Raw genomic sequence first — 17,109 nt, forward strand, 5'->3', positions numbered from 1 at the left:
AATGCTTGAACAAAATCAACACTGTAAAGAAGAATGGACCAAAATTCTTTCACAACAATGTGAGAAACTGATCAGTCACACAGAAATGATTACTTTGAGTTACTGCAGCTAAAGGTGGTTGTATTGAATAATGATGTGGGCCTAGTTTTCCATGGGATAAATTCCTCTGAAACTTTTACCTCTGGGCCATTCTGGTTGACTGGCATTCTGCATGCAGCAAGGATCAGTTGATTTCACATCATCTTTGCCACAGAAATTATTTTAAAACAATTTCACTTTTAATCACGCTCATTCATTTCAACACTATGTCGATCAGTTTAAAGAGTATTGCCTTTTATTCTGTTCTTCTCCTTCTTCTCCTTCTTCTTGTTATTATTAACTATATAGCCTCAAAATGTTTATTTTTGCCTCTGTTACTTTTTACATTTGAAGAAGAGATCTGTGATACCTATAATAAAAGAAGGAATAGAAGGTTTTGTTTTCAGTAAGTTTGTGAGGTCTTACGGTCACACACTACATTTTGGAAAGAAACCCTGAATCCTAACAAAGTCATGTTTGCTTACAATGAAAACTCCACAGGGTACCTTTAATCTCCAATGTCCCCAGTGGCGCCAGAGGATGGAATTACAGAACATTGAGAATTCATATCCCCTGTTACCCAGAAGGCAATTATCCCCCATCCCACTGGCAGAACAATACAATCAATCACTGTAATTTCATTTGATCCCTTGGCTCCTGCCTGTTTATGCCAACAGAGTAATAAGTTTAATCTTTATCATACGCTTATCGAAAGCATAACAAATAGAGAAGGGCTCTCAAAAAACCTTTGATGAAATGTTATTACACAGAATGAATCATAGAGATGGGTAAAGATTTGCTTTCCAATCTAGTTACTTTCGGGGCTTGCACGGTCCCAAAAAGCATTTTATACTCTAATAAGGAGGAGTGAGTAGGAAAGCATAAATGGGGCAGGAAGGCGAATGAAGAGCTCCACATGCCTTCACCACTCAACGTCTTCTCAGATTGGCTCAATGGACTTCAAATTGACCTCTAACTTGGAACTGGAAACTCAGATTATCTTCAGCTTAATGCTGATGCATATTCTTATTACTGTCTCCCAGACAATGTACATAATAGAGAAACAAGGTTATACAATAAACTAAACAATCCAAGTAGAGACAAGTCTATGTAAAAAAAACAAACAAGTAATTTGTTTGACCAAATTGGTTTATTTAACTGGAGAAGAAAAGTCTGTTACTCCATGTTTGCTGGAGGAATTAATGATTTCACATAAAGCCTGTTGCTTCAGGCGGGTTAGCTAAAATGCAATTGTGAGTCTTTAGCACCAACCCAAGAGCTCACGCTGTTTGGATATTCAAAGACCAGAATAAGATCCATTATTTAGTGTTAAACGAGGCTCTTGTTTTGATGCAGTACAAATCTAACTGCCGGCAGAGTTTGAACCATAATTAACTCGGGCTACAAATTAGATGCAGTGCTTGTTGTGTGCTAATTGCTGAGGATTTATTGAGGCAAGAGTGGGAGGGGAAGAGAAAAGGAAGAGAAGGAGAGAGAGAGAGGTGCAGTTGCTTCCAGACAAATATAATGCGATTAACAAGCGGTTGCCTTTGCAGGGCAAAAATCTGGCTACAAGCAAGATTGGCTTCTTTCCAAGCGATGCTGTGAGGCCTTGCCCGTGTGTAAGTGTGCATATTTATTGTAATCAATAAGACAAATTTAGTATCATTACAATGCATTCAGTGTATTGATGTTTTGGCAGAAGAATGTAGTGCTTTTTTATTGCAGTTTTCTCACTGTAGAAGATGGATTTTAGCTATTAGATGTACCTTGAATATCACATAAATGACCTCTACCCTCTGATCTGACTCAATCAAAACTCAAAATAACCACAATTATTTTTTTATGCCAGCTTCCAAAACCTGTCGATTATTCTGCCCAGCTCTGGTAAGTGGCAAAAATAAATGTCTAAGGATGGCCACAGTTCATTCTTACTCCAGATTATAGATAATGTTCGCTATACATTGTCTATGACAATGCATTGTGAGTGGATCAGTGTAATTACAGTAGCTGTTTATGGATGTTGAGGTTTGCAGGGCCTATGGAAAGATGCCAAGCTGAGGTCGCCCTCTTGGACCGGGAAAACAGCACGTATCTGATTCGGCACAGGAGTAAAGAGTGCACTGAATATGCAATCAGCATAAAGTAAGTGACATCTTGCTTTCTATTTATTTTCTCCAACATTTTTCACTCTTTTACCAAAAAAATAAATAAAAATGAAATAAACGCAACACATGCAGTCAGCACCAGTCTTGTGGGCAAAAACACCTTCTTGCGAGAGACGGATGGTGGGAATAATTCAAGCAAACAAAATGCCCACATGCAAATAACTCAGAAAACAAACAATTCATCAAATGTTGAAGTGGATGGGCTGCAGCAGAAGGAGATCATGCTGTGTTCCAGTCGTCACTGCAAAATAAGAAGTTGTAGTGACTATACAACCAACAACATCTAGTAACTGAAGAACACAAGAAAACAAAAAATAAATCATGTCTGGTCTAATGAGTCACAGTTTATACTGAACTGCAAATGTTTGGAAAAGCAGTGTCGCTTCTAAAGGTCTAAAATGAGAAAAGAAACATTTCTTAGGTTTTTTTCTAGCAATATAAACCTATTTGGTCCAAGTTTTGAAGTGTCTGCCTTCACCCTAATTTTCTAACAAGCTTCTAAATGTTGACAAAATAGCTGGGAGAAAACATACTATTCCCAGCCCTCCTAGTATGCAAATGCATCAGTGCTGACTGCTGAGGTAGCTAATTTCCTAAGAGACCATCTTATCAACGAAGAAATTTCACTATTCTTGACACAAGCATCCAACAAATTAAAAATTCATTTTCACAGTGAAAAAAATCCTTCACCCAGCAAAAAGTGCCGCCGTTTGCTCTACTGGCGTGAAGAAATAAAACTGAATTCATTAAATCCTGTTGTTGCTTTGTTGGTTAAAATCTGAAGAGTTTCGTCCTGGGGGATTTTTCTATAACGCTGTCTCTCGCTGAAATGGATCCAGGGATGCATCTTGTTATGGTTTTACACAGTTACTTAATTTTGCACTTTAGTGTGTTTGTGGGTTAAATTTCATCAGTTAAGTTTATTTCACGCAACAGTTATTATTCAAGGTTACGCTAAACTGCATTTGCCATTGTTGTGGTTTATTTTACAAGTTTTCTATAAGGACAACAATTAATTAAACATGGCCCTTCTCTAGTTATATAATTATAAAGTTATATAATAAAATAAGGTCAAGTTAGATCTTACTGGTCTCTTAATTAGATTAATTAGAAATACAGTACTTGCAGTACTTAGAAATATAGTACTAGAGATAGATAAAATGAGTAAATAAAAAATAAAGCTTTCAAAATGATGATTTCATGTTGTAACGGAATAAAGCCATCCAAATCTATCTGCCCCTATGTGAAAAAGTAATTGTCCACTAAATTTGCTGAGGGTGGCACAATCTGGAATCAAGTGTTTGCGATATCTGGCAATGAGTCTTTCACATCACTGTGGAGGAATTTTGGCCCACTCTTCTCTGCACATTTGTTTTAATTCAGTCACACTGCAGAGTTTTTGAACATGAACGGCCTGTTTAACATCATAACAAAGCCTTTCAATCTGATTTAAGTCTGGCCACTCCAAAACCTCAATTCTTTTTTTTTTTTTGCCATTCAAAGGTAAACTTGCTGGTGTGTTTTGAATCATTGTACTGCTGCATAACGCAAGTGCGCCAGAGCTTCAAGGCACAAACTGATGGCCGGACATTGTCATTCAGGATTTTGTGTTAGAGAGCGGAATTCATGGTTTTACGTAATTAAAGCAAGTCGTGTCAGTCCTAAAGCAGCAAAGCAGCCATAGACCATCACATAACCACCATGTTTGACTATTAGTATAACATTGTATTTAATAAATGCTGTATTAGTTTTATACCAGATGTAATGGGACCCAAACTTTCCAAACTTTTGTCTCATCAGTCCACAGAACATTTTCCCAAAAGTCTTGTAGCTCATCAAGATGTTTTTCAGCAAATTTGAGACGAACCTTAGTGTTTATATTGGTTCATGGTGGAGTGATTTTACCTTGAATCTCTCCCATGAATGCCATTTTCCCCAGCGTCTTCCTTATTGTTGAATCACAAAAACTTACCTTAACTGAGCCAAGCGAGGCTTGCAGTTATTGAGACGCTGTTCTTTCTGACCTTCTCGATGAGTCATCCATGTGCTCTTGGACTAATTTTGGTAGGCCTGCCACTCCTGGGAATGTTCACAATTTTTCCAAGTTTTCTCCATTTGTCGAATAATGGCTCTCATTATAAGCTTAGAAATAGCTTTGTAACTCTTTTCCAGTGGCTTTGTGTCTCAGATGTTTATTCAGGTTTGTGGCATGATGTGTTGCTTTTTTTTTTTTTAGATCTGTTAGCCTACTTCACTTTGTCAGACAGGTTCTATTTAAGTGAATCAGCAGGTGTGGGAGTAACCAGGCCTGGGTGTGGCTAATGAAATTGAACTCAGATTTCCAAAAAATCAGGTTAATCACAGTTATTTCATTATTTAACAAGGGGAGCAATTACTTTTTTGCGTTTTTATCCAGGTAGGTTTGTATGGCTTTTTCCCCTTAATGAATGAAATCATCATTGAAAAGCTGCATTTTGTATTTGTACTCTGATTGTCTAATGCCTGTAATTTCTTGCTTTTATGTTGCTTTTATTCTACTGTACAGTGACCTTGAGTATTTTGAAAGGCGCTTTCAAATAAAATGTATTATTATTATTATTAACGCCTGTAATTGTGACAATATAGAATTAGATTAACAATGTTCCTTGAAAGACAAATTTTTCAATTGTCACTGCTAAAGTACAAAATTCTCAAAACTTTTCTAGTTTTAGTTAAAAAAATTTTCTGGTGAAGGAGACCTTGTCCGGCATTTGCACATCATGCCTAAAGTTTGTAGAAGTTCATTTTTGTTATTGTATGACAGTTATTCAACTGAATATAGCATGGGAAAGAGGGGGAATCGGATAGTCTATTTCACCATCTGTCTCAGACATATATTCAACGAAAACTTGATAGCGTTGCATCACACTGTTTGATGCTCTTTGGTTATCAGTCTGTGTATTTCAAAAGATGGCTAGAAACACACTTGAGTTGTAGATAAAACATACTTCCCTTAAGGCCTCAACAAATGACTGCTTTATCTACAAGCTGAGTGCCTGCGTACTCCTCTTTTCAAATACAGCCCTGTCCATTTAACTAGTGAATACGTTTCAGGGCACATCAAAGCTTGTTCACTCTGTTAAAAAAGAAAGGACTATCGAGTCCCTCTGACCTGCCATGATGGCTCCAAGAGATTATAACGAGTGAGGGTGCACTCTGAAATAGTGTTTGGATGTTAAGACTATTCAGACTGTGACACACCATTCCAGCCCATTTGGTTTGGTGGACTCATACCGTTCCTCATTCAAAGCTTTGATGTACAGGGCCGGTTTCTGAACACTCCAATCCTAATTGCCTGTCTCAATGCTTAAGATCATTATCAGGATGGCCATTTGAGATAATGGAGCTTTACACAGAGAGCTGCTACTAATCAACTGGAACTGTCTGGTGTCAAACACTACAAGCGGTCAGTTTGTGTGTGTGCTGAATGCTGTTTGCATGTGTGTAACACCTTGGGAGCCTTTAGGAGGGAAGGAAACATCTTGCCTTCACCAAACAGGGGTTATCTGTCTCTGTGTGTTAGGCACCCTATGACTGCAAATCAGTAACATGTTACTTACAGTACAGTCATACATTCAGTACACCCATACAGTCATACATGCAACTTGAAAATATTCTTTTCATTGGTTATACACTGCACTGAGAGATTTTCAGTCTGTCTTTGTATATCAAGGACATGTTAGATACAGCACAGTACACTACGGGAAATGGCTCAAACTCCCAACTTACTTTCACTACCACTTCAAACACTCCTACATTAAAACATATAACTAGATATAGTATTATAATCTCAAATATATGCAGTGTTTTATTGAAACATTTGCAAACATACATGGGAATACAGTCTACAAGGCAAAAAAAAAGGTTTGTCCAATTTTAACAAGCTAGAGACCACACTTATTCTTCAACAAAGCCTGAACTATCATAGGCAGGCTTTCTTGTATATTCTTTAAGTAGTCTCCAGGAATAGTTGTCCATGCCTCTTGAAGGACATTTAAAGCTCTTCTTCTTCTTTTTACATCACATTAATGTTGAGGTCCTAACCCCAGGGAGCCCAATCCATGACAGATGGCATTCAATTGTTTGTTTTTTCTATCCAGGTCTTCTTTTGCTGCATTGGCAGTGTGTTCGGGGTTATTGTCATGCTAGAAGTTTATCAATCAGATACTTTCCAGATGGTATTACACACTGAATCAAAATCTGACAATACTTTCTACATTTATAATTTCATCACTTTTGTCAAGATCATCAAAATTTGACTTAAGTACAACTCCAAGCCATGACTGTAGCATTTGTCCTCTGTCGTACTCTTTTCAGTACATACTGTATGATAACTATCAAGGAAAAATGGAAAGTTTTGATTCATCAGTCCATAAGACCTGGCCAGTGATTTTTCAGTCCAGTTCCTGTGTAATTTGCCATACTTCAGCCTGTTTCCTTTAATTAGGAAACGCTTCTTAACAGCTGCTCTTCGACTAAGATTCAATGTTATATGGCTTAGTAAAAAATATACAAACAAAAAGCATTCCTCTGAAAGCGGTCAGGTTCAAAGACTGCACTGAAAATGAATGAATGAATGAATGAATGAACCTTGGACAACTGTTGAAAAATATAAAGAAATGAGAGATGGCTCAAGACTTTTGCACAGCACTGAGTGATGATTTAGTCGTTTAATCCACAATATCACTCAATTGCAACTGTTATGTTTACAGTTGGTTGTAATGCAATTGTACTAACTTTCAGTGTGGCAAACACACCAAGTCCATACAATCAGCAACAGTAATTAGGCAACTCTATTGCAAAATTCGAATTCCTTAGTAAAAAGAGGGCACGCTGTACTTTGGTATTATGGTGGCTGTCAAAAGCTGACACTCTTGTTATTCTGTCTGTTTGTGACTGGCTGATTAGAAACTGTTATGGAGTATAATTTATGAGTAAAATAATTACTGTTGTCTAACCCTGAGCACAGTTGTGACACTGTTGTGTCAGCTAATGTATTTAAAGCTGGGGTAGGCAACATATTTTTGGCAGCACTGAACAAAGCCACCACCGAACAAAGCCCCTGGCTTCATTTTTTAGTTTTTCTACATTTTTTGTGAATTATAATAAAAGGATCAGTCTAATTCTAGCATAATTTTGACTATAGGGTTATTTGGTAAGAGATAGAAATTGGCTCAGCATAGTAACCAACTCTCAGCACAGACAGACCTTAGTGACAGTTCATCATAGAGACTGAACTGATGCAGAAGCATGTCTACTTGATTAACAACCCATGTCTTATTCATCCTCCACAGGTTCAATGATAAAGTCAAGCACATTAAGATTCTGACCAAGGATGGAGGCTTTTACATTGCAGAGAGTCGGGTGTTCAAAACTGTGCTGGTAATGGCTTTATCTTTCTATGGATTTTTGCAGCCTACAATCTGCTATAGCATTAATAAGCATAATCATTTTGACTTTCCACTATTTTTGCAGACCTCTCTTGAGAAAAAATGCAATTTCCATACAAGTAAAAATGTACTTTTTAAAATTAAAATTATATAACTACCACTGGTTTATTTTGACATGTTTGTACCCACTTAGAAAGCCACAGGGACATGCTTTAAAGCTGTGGCTTTGTATCGCAGCAGCTGATATTCAAATGTATTCAGTGCTTGCACTTGACATTGGTGTAAAAAAAAAATACATTGTGGTACGCTGCCCCATGGACACTTTCTCTGTAATACTCTCTGTATTTGCATTGCTTGTACTGTCAAGAATAATGAGCAGCTAACCTTTCAACTTGTCCTTGCATTCACTTCTATAGACTTGTGCACTATACAGTCTGTATTTTTATGGCTTAGCGGTGCTTAGGGTACATTTTGTTTTCTTGTGTGGTTGACACAGGACTTGGTGGAATACTACCAACAGCACTCTCTAAAGGAGGGTTTCAGCAGTCTTGACACCACTCTGCAGCACCCCTACAGGGAACAGCCCAATGGAAACATGCCCACGGCCATTACCAAGGTCGGGTGTGGTAAGTCTGCTTTGCAAACATTCAGGTTCCTTTCCTGATGGTATCTGTATGACAGGTTGAAAAGCTCCAAGTTCAGATCAGAGCTTTATCCAGTTGTAGCTGAAAGATATTCTGAGCGTTTGTTTTGACCTGTTTGGAGGACCAGAGGGTCAGACTTTTGCTACAACAGTCCAGGTCAGATAAAGCAAGGCGAGTAGTATTTTTTTTCCCTGGGAAGTTTAGACCTGTCTTTATGATGGATATAGTCAGTAGTCTATATTTCCCATGTCATCTCATAGACACAATAAAACACTCTAAACCCCAAAACCATTTGCTGGAATCAGTTTCTCACCTACTACACAGTTTCCTACATTACAGTCAAGTCAGTGTACTATACACTCTTGCTTTATATATATATAAAAACATGCTGACAAAGCAGTTGTTTCATTATTAGACACTTAAGTGTCTTATACCTCTGTCTTGATACACAAGGCTGTCATATTCCTAACATTTGAGACATGTTAGAAACACTTAGTTCAGCATAATGAGCTAACATGATTCCCCTTGGAATAGCATAGCATAGACAGCAGCAGATTTATCTTCGAACCTCTTTTTTTTTGCTTGGTTGGTCTTCTCCTGTCATTTAAGATTTAACTGACTGATCGGTGTATTTAATAGTACACCGATCAGGCACGCCATTATGACCACCTGCCTAATATTGTATTGGTCCACCTTTTGCTGCCAAAACAGCCCTGACCCATTGAGGTATGGACTTCACTAGACCCCTGAAGGTCTGTTGTTGTATGTAGCACCAAGATGCTGCATTACACACAACAAACTGCATTGCACTTTGTATTCTGACACCTAAAAACCAGCATGAACTTTTTCGATTATATGTTATAGTAAATTTCGTCATCAGACAGCGAGCACGAGGGTCCATGTGGACGTCGGTGTGCCTGCCTGTTTTTTGTGACTGCACAGACTACTCCGTAGAGAATTTACATTATAGAACAACAACTACACATGTGCCCCAGGTGGCGGACTTCAAAGAAGTAGTCAGCAGTTGGGTCTCCAGCTGTCCTTGTCTGTATCTGCGGTGGTGTATAATTTAGGTTTTAAATGAAGAATATAAAAAACATGACTTCATTAACTGATTCTGTGCTAATTATTTTTTCAGTTTGTCTTCAGTGGAGAAGGAAGCGTACACTAGAAGTAGAAAGTAGAAAATAGAAGTAGAAAATGTGGACAGACATTTGGAGGAAGCCCGGAGATGGAGAATAACAGCAGCAGAAGGCGAGAACAGGCGAGACAGAGAATGCAGTGCAAAAGATGATACGTTGTATTAACATGCATCCGGATACGTAATCTGGATAATGATGATGATTTACGCTGGCTATTAATAGCTGTTCTTGTTATGTTGATTTTACCCTCATTGTAAATGAATCACAGTTATAGATGACTAATTTGGAAAAAAAATGAAAATCCATTGATTTTGTGACATTCATGGCCACCTGAGATCTGATAAAACAGACCACCTACATGTGATCTAGTTCTGTTCTAATTGTTATTTATTCTGTGTGCATTTGTGCGTCAAGTTAATCTGTGTATGTTTTCATCCAATACATCTTACTGCATCTTAATAGATGCAAAGAGAAGCACAGAGTACAAAGGGATGTGGAGTCAGAGAGATAGCAGAGGAAAACACAAAAGAGAGTCAGAGACAGCGAGTGAGAGAAATATAAAAGAGCCTCTGCAGCTCACCAGGCTTGGGAAAGAGAGGTCCCAGTTAGAGCCCAGTGCCCGAGGCAAGCACCAGGAGCCTGCTACTCCAAACGTCACACTCCGCACTCTGCTCAGCTCTGAGATGGCTTCACAATTTTCCTGACAGGACATGACATTTCACTTGGGCTTGCCGTGGAAAAAAACCTGTGACAGCCGCCTGCTGACACACACCTGGGGGATACCCCTGGTCCAACCGAGAGACCGTGACTGTTTCCGCAAAAGTGGGAAAAGTTTGCAAATATGATCTGATGTAAACGAGCAGGAAGCAGCTGGAGGTAAACTGTCTTAACTTAAAGAAAGGTGTATGTGTAAACAACCATAGCTGCCGCAAGAGTGGCAGAGGCAAGCAACTGAACACAGGAACAAAGTCAAAGTTAGCCCTTTGTGTCTTTTCGGATGTAAAATTCTGCTACATCCTTGTCCCTCTCACTCCTTTGGCAGCGTCGGTCTCCTAGCGCATCAAGCTTCAAAGCAGCTCTGCAAGAGGCGTGTTTGTGCATTGCTGCCATTCACCGCGCCGCTGTCTCTGAGAAACTCTTGACAGACCTGCCGTTGCCTCATTGCATTCTGGGATAGATTATTATTGCCTTAAGTCGTCCACCCCCATAGACAGACTTAGAGTGGGCACCGTATTCTCTGTCTGGTAAACAGCCTCTGTGGAAAGACAGATGTCATGCCAAAACAACAACAATCTCAAAACAGACAACTCATAGCAAAGAAAATAGAATGCAAGGCTGAGTAAACAATCACAAGATGCAGAACTACTGAAAAGCCATCAAAACTCTGGAGTAATTTGCTTGGAAAAACCCCAGCTAGAATTTTTAATTAAGTCTGACTGAGTGCGTTTCCCTGTGTGTGAAAGCTTGAGTTGGGAACGAATTAGCAATGCAATGATCTTGTGTTGTCTGTCAGGATAATCATTTTGTAGTTAAGTCTAACTTTTACTGGGACACTGGAGTCTGTTATCTTATATCAATATCATTAAATTTGATATATAATGTAAACAAGTCCTGAATGCACATATGTTTTTCTGCAAAAGAATCAAAAATATTTTCATGTTAACTCTAAATACTCATGTGTGAACTGTGGTCATACACTTGAAACATGTTGGTCTCTGCCTGTGCGGTACAAAAAGAAGGCATGAAACCATACTGCTGTGCTGACGGGAGTTGTTTTCTTAGCATGAGGGTCTGTTGGCTCAGGTGAGATTTCATATGGGAGCAGGAGCTCTTAGCTTTGCAGTGTGGAATCCCAGACGCTGCCTTGTCACAGCACTGTGCTTCTGCTCAGACGTATACTTACACACAAGCTGCCGCTGCTTTTTAAGTCTGAAGCTGAAAATTTTGCTGTTGCTGATTTTTATGCAGTGTAACCAGCACAAAGTTGAAGAAAGCCACACTATGTAGCCAAAAGTTTACATCCGAGACTTATTATTCAGCATAGTAAACCAAAAATGATGGACGTTAATAGGCAAAGGGATTCTTTACAGAAATTCCTACAACAAGTAGATCCATCTGTATACCCAAATAGTCTTTAGTATTCAGACCAGCAGTCCTGCTCATACCATCTCCAAATTAAGTGTCTCCCATCAATTTTTCATTTTCACTGGGTTAGGTCCTTTGGTGAAAAACATATTATCATTCATTTTATCCTGCTATATTAGTATGCCAAAGCAAACTAAATGATATATTCTGATTATTTTAGTTGACGTTTTCTCTTTTAGGATTGGACCACAATTAGAGAAGAAGTGGTAACCAAATAAAGAACTTCATACAGCATTTTGTGAAATATCTTGTAATGTCTTGATATGGCTGTGGCAGTTGTGGCAGTTCTGCGTAGGACTGCCACACTGTAGTGCTCCTGTCTCCACATTTTTATCCTGAATTAGGAATGATACTCAGACTTGTTTCTGCTATGTCAGAAGCACACAGTTGTCTTAAATATTGGTCCATTGCCTACCACTGACATTTTGCTGAATTGGTACTGAGACATAAAAAGCAACATATAAGTGTTAAAAAAAGTATACCTATACTGACTTTCAGGCATCAAAATGTATTATAGGCTCACTCACTTAACCCACCTTACTGCGGTTTGTGCTGTGTAAGATTTTGTGCATGTGCCCGGTGCAGTAACAATTTGTCTGATGGTTTCACTGTTTTGCCCTCCTCTCTCACTGCGTATCCCCAACCATATTTGCTTTTTTGCTTGTACTTTGACTTTGACAACTTTTACTCTTTCTCTCTCCTTTACCCTCACACAAACACGCTCTCTTTCTGTCAAACTTGTGTTTACTTTGCTTATGTTCTCTCTTTGCTCCCACTACGGCCTGAACCCCCTCCCATCACTCGCTTCGTTTCTCTGTAGTTTCTCCTGGCGGCTGCAGCTTTGTTCCTCCCTCCTCCTCGCCTTTCTGGTCAGGTACAGGTACAGCTTTTCTACTCTCTTTGAATTCCCCCCGCTGTATGTCCACATTTCCACGTTTCTAAAGATGAGCTGTCTTGTTTTCTTGTCTCTTTTAAATAATGCAGTTTTTTTTCCTTGGTAATTACACAGAGTGTATAAGTCACCCCGTTGGGGAAAAACACTCACATCAGTCTTCTGGAAATTAAATATCACAGATGTTATGAATTTCTGCCGGCTATGATATCTCCCATTTGGTCAAGATAACTGCAGAAATGTCAGCAAACCACTGGCAAAGAGCTGCAAAGCCACCATTGCTGGCATTTACATTTTACTACATCCAACAATAACACTATCAATTCAGCTAATTAAAAAGATGACATGCACTTTTGTTTGTATGGTTTCACTTAATGAACTGTGACAAATATGTTACACAATAAAACAGTTAATTGAGCTTTAGTATCCATTAAAAGTTGTGACTTTAAGGCCAACAGTGGTGGTTACCCTCTTGAAATAATGAGTAAGGGCTCCCGAGTCAGAATAACTGGAGGTTTTTCACATTTTCGTGTTTCCAGCGAGACACGAATGCAAAAATTATAGTTTATTAAGAATATTTAAGAATTAAATGATCTCTCTCTGTGCTTACTTTAAGCATGCGTGTGTGGAACTGAGCACCTGAGTTGTTGTGATGTGGGTTAACTTTGGATGTCTGTGTGCATGAGAGGATAGATGTATTCCTTTCGTCCAGCATATCTGCACAGTCGTGTCATCTGTGTTTTCACAGATAAGGTAAACAAACCTATGCACAGCCGTGTTCACGTGTGATATGAGCCCTGACCTGCATGCGTAGGAACAAACTTGGATAACCTGATAAGTGCTGGATGCATTGCTTGAATTCACCTTTAACTTTTAATAAGATGAACACATGACCATGATAACCCAAGTTCTCTCATCCTGGCTGCGTGCTTGGACCCACCAAGCTGAGCTGTCGGATACATTTCTCCTCTCTCACCCATGAACCTTAAGCATTATCTCATTTCTGTCTCTGTGGTTTTGCTTTTACATGAATCAAACCCATGAGTCAAGGCTTTTTAGAATCGCTGCCTTATCATTCTCACAAAATGGCATAGTCAGTTTACTACGATTAATACCTGTGAGGAATGTGTTTTGTACTAAAAAAAAAATAAATAAATCAATGAACCATAATAATTTTATAGCCATGTATAATAAAGCTAGATAAACTGAATTTAGTTTGGCTCAAGTTCTCTCTTGATCCTTGTTAGTTAGCTTTCTTACAGTAAGTGAGCATGAAAGTTTAATCTCACCCTGAAAACAGCAGTACATCTGTAAACTTTGTCTTTAAATATTAAATTCAGCTGACATTTTTGTATGGAGTGTAACTCTGATCTGTAAGTGTGATATTTCTTGCTGGATCAGTGTCAGCAGATGTTTTCACAGTGTCTAAGATAAGGTGAAATTTTATAAATGGGTCCAAAAGTAATATAAGATCTCTCTCTGTTTCAGTCTTTTCTCCTAGAGTGGTGGGTTATGCAATTGCACGCTACGACTTCTGCTCCAGAGACACGCGGGAGCTTTCTCTGCAACAGGGAGACGTTATCACTATCTACACCAAGATGCCCAATGGGTGGTGGAAGGGAGTAGTCGGTGGCAGGGTATGGCTTTGACAAACTTGCTCTTTGCAGCTGGCAGGATTTTTTGCTCGTTTCAAAGTGGGACAACTAATAAATATTTCACAAATATTTTGTATTAAAAATGAAATTAAAAAGGGTGAATCAGTAAATGGCTGTGTTTGGCGGGGAGCTTGTGAGTGAGCATGTCATGAAGGGTGAACCACTTCATCCATAGTTAAATGGAAAAAAGCTCCTTAGTTTTAATGGGACATGTCACATTGGCACAACAAAACGTCCGTCAGTTAATTTTTTTTTTTTTACCAGGTTTGTTTAGCCAAAGTATCAGTTGTTATGCAATTCGATGCACAACGACTCGCCACTAAATTTGCTCACATCTGAGTATGGCACTGCTTGTGAACACACTTCTCCAACCCTGCCATGCAGGCACAGTGTCACAGTTACCACTCATCCTAGAGTTAACAATGAATGATTTCTTGTACTCACCTCCAAATTGTCAGAATTATTGACCCATCCTGATCAAAACTACATATAACAGTCTGTATATTGTGACAGGAGAAGAATTCTTCACAAGATCAGCGGAGGTCTGGTTGAGTTTGAAATGCTGATCTAGATGCTACTTTTCTCTTCTTAGGTGGGATGGTTTCCCTCTACCTATGTGGAGGAGGAGGACTGACTTCGCTTGTTGGAACTTGTATTCAGCACCCATTCAGGCTGAAACCCTCCAGTGAACGCCATGCTGCTCTGCCACTGTCTGGGCCCTCAGTCATATCTCTCTTTGATAAAAATCCAGAGACTTGGACACAAGAGGAGGTGGCAGTGCCCTTAAAAACCTTCTCCTGTCCTCTGACAGACTCTCACACAGAAATGTCAAATCACAGATTCCAGGAGCGTCATGCCATATCTTACCTCTACGCAGTCCTGTCTGCCCCTGCGGCCCACTGGGAAGTACATGTGCTGTGCCTAGATAACCCTCCCCCTTCCCTTCCTCTCCCACTCAACTTCTCTTATTATTGATGACTCCATCATCTGGTATGAGTCTTGCCTTTCGTTGTTGTCATGTATTGAGGTCAGCAAGGCTCAATCATCTAGCTGGACCACAGATCCTGCTGATAGTGCCCTGCTCAGGTACCAAATTAAAGTGAAAGTGTTGAGAAGTTTTTGACTCTTCCTGGAACACTATAGCCCTCATGGCTGTTTTTGACATTTGCGTTCAGTTCTCTTTAATCTTGTTTTTTGCATTCCAAACTGCGTGGACACAAACCTTTGATAAAACTGTAACTGCCAAACTTTGAATTTGACCCTAATTTTAAAACGGGGTGGAACATGGAAAAAAAGGATGGAACCATGATGGACTTATCTGTCAGTCAGTGGACCTGTGGATGCTGAAGTGATGCACATCTGAAGAGAAACAGCTGATTATGTGGCCATAGGACGCCACTGATAAAGCTACATCTCCCAAATTAGATTCCTGTCCTTTTAAATACTGTTTTATTTAAATAATCACCTCAACTTTAAGTGCAGCCTTCAATAAACATTGAGTTGATGAAAATCATTAAAAATGTGTTTAGCCTGAAAAGCTATAGTTTGACATTTTGGGAAATGTACTTATTTGCTCCCTTGGCAAAATTAGATGAGAATGTTAATACCAGTCTGAATTTAGTCTGTTTAATATAAAGTTTGAAACAGTCATTGGCATAAAGGCTCACTTATTGAGAGGTTAGAATTCATTTGTTCAATTTGTAATAAAGCAAAACTGTAAAACATTCAATGTGCGGTTTTACTTGTATATGTGTTGGACTTTCTTGTCAGTGGGGACTTTTTTATGTCTCTGTGGGTTGTCCGGCAAACCCATAGTGATGACGAGTGATGTTAGAGAACTTAAGAGGGGCTGGTAGGTGGGTATTGAAATCTCCATAGCAGGTTGGGTTACTGAAGCCAGTCTTTATGCTAAGCTAAGCTAACCTCCTTGTGGCTGCAGGTTCATATTTAGTGGAAAGACACAAGAGTTATTAGTCCTCTGTTACACTCACCAAGAAACTCTATAAGCATTTCCCAAAATATCAACCTATTCCAACCGTGGTTATTCCTGGCCTACAAGACTACAAATGAATATGGCAACTTGTCACAGTGAGAAAGGTGGTTTCACAGTGTTCCCATTTGATGACACTAGAGCAAATATAATGCCCAGTTCTCATACATTTTTAGACATCAAAGAGAAAAAGTGTATGCATAAAAGGAATTACAAAGCCAAATAAATTTTAAAAGTACATGTGTGGCGTGGATAGGTCTATACTTCACTTTGAGCTCCTTGATCTTTTGATCATTTACTGTGGAAACCAGAGAGCCCTTTTGCATTCCACGGATTTTGTGTTTACCTCAACTCTTTTTTTTTGGTTTCAGTATGAATGATTCAAGGGTGATGTAACTGCTGTTCACTGTAGAGCAAGGTAGCACAAGGGCGTTAAGTGATGCTGTTTTCCTTCAAACATTAATACCCCACTAACCATGTGTTTGACATAAATATTTAATAAAAGCACGCTCTTTGAATTGCACTTTTAAAATGGGATAGGCTATTATTCCCTCTTCGGACAAATGTTACATTGCAGGAACAAAGGCTCTGTGAGGTTGCATCACAAATCACAGCTGTGTCTGACATGGTTTTTGGAGGCGCAGTGGAGAACAGGCAGTGCTCAAATAATGTCCAAACAAACAGAACAGGGAAGACGACTGAAAACCGTTATGATGTAGGAACATGTAGATGTAGAACAGTATTTTTTTTTCTTTGCCACACTGAAATTTGGCACAAAATTGTGCCCCTTTCAGCAAATTTGCATTGTACGGGCTAAAATATGCAACATATTTCGTCTCTTGGAAATTATATTTGTTGATCCTTTGTCCTAAATTATTTATAACTTGAGCGCAATGGCTCAATTAAAGTAAAAGAATGTGACTGCAGGATTTCCAGTATCTGCAAATGCAAGGATTTTTTGTACAC

The 17,109-nt window shown here is 39.0% G+C and overlaps 1 protein-coding gene across 2 annotated transcripts in view; it reads left to right on the top strand.

Moving 5' to 3' along the window:
* Window positions 1–16,905, top strand: part of LOC134616811 (guanine nucleotide exchange factor VAV3-like) — a 51,662-nt gene extending 34,757 nt beyond the window's left edge. The window contains exons 21-28 of one of the 2 annotated variants that reach the window (XM_063461824.1): window positions 1,635–1,700; window positions 1,931–1,965; window positions 2,107–2,223; window positions 7,580–7,667; window positions 8,172–8,301; window positions 12,427–12,480; window positions 13,987–14,135; window positions 14,746–16,905. In XM_063461824.1, coding sequence (XP_063317894.1) covers window positions 1,635–1,700; window positions 1,931–1,965; window positions 2,107–2,223; window positions 7,580–7,667; window positions 8,172–8,301; window positions 12,427–12,480; window positions 13,987–14,135; window positions 14,746–14,787 — 681 coding nt within the window. In that variant the 3' untranslated portion in view covers window positions 14,788–16,905. The remainder of the gene's footprint in view (window positions 1–1,634; window positions 1,701–1,930; window positions 1,966–2,106; window positions 2,224–7,579; window positions 7,668–8,171; window positions 8,302–12,426; window positions 12,481–13,986; window positions 14,136–14,745) is intronic. The other variant, XM_063461825.1, reaches the window with a different exon arrangement.
* Window positions 16,906–17,109: the final 204 nt, after the last annotated feature.

The sequence above is a fragment of the Pelmatolapia mariae genome, linkage group LG18, assembly GCF_036321145.2.
Source record: "Pelmatolapia mariae isolate MD_Pm_ZW linkage group LG18, Pm_UMD_F_2, whole genome shotgun sequence".
NCBI classification, from domain to species: Eukaryota; Metazoa; Chordata; class Actinopteri; order Cichliformes; family Cichlidae; genus Pelmatolapia; species Pelmatolapia mariae.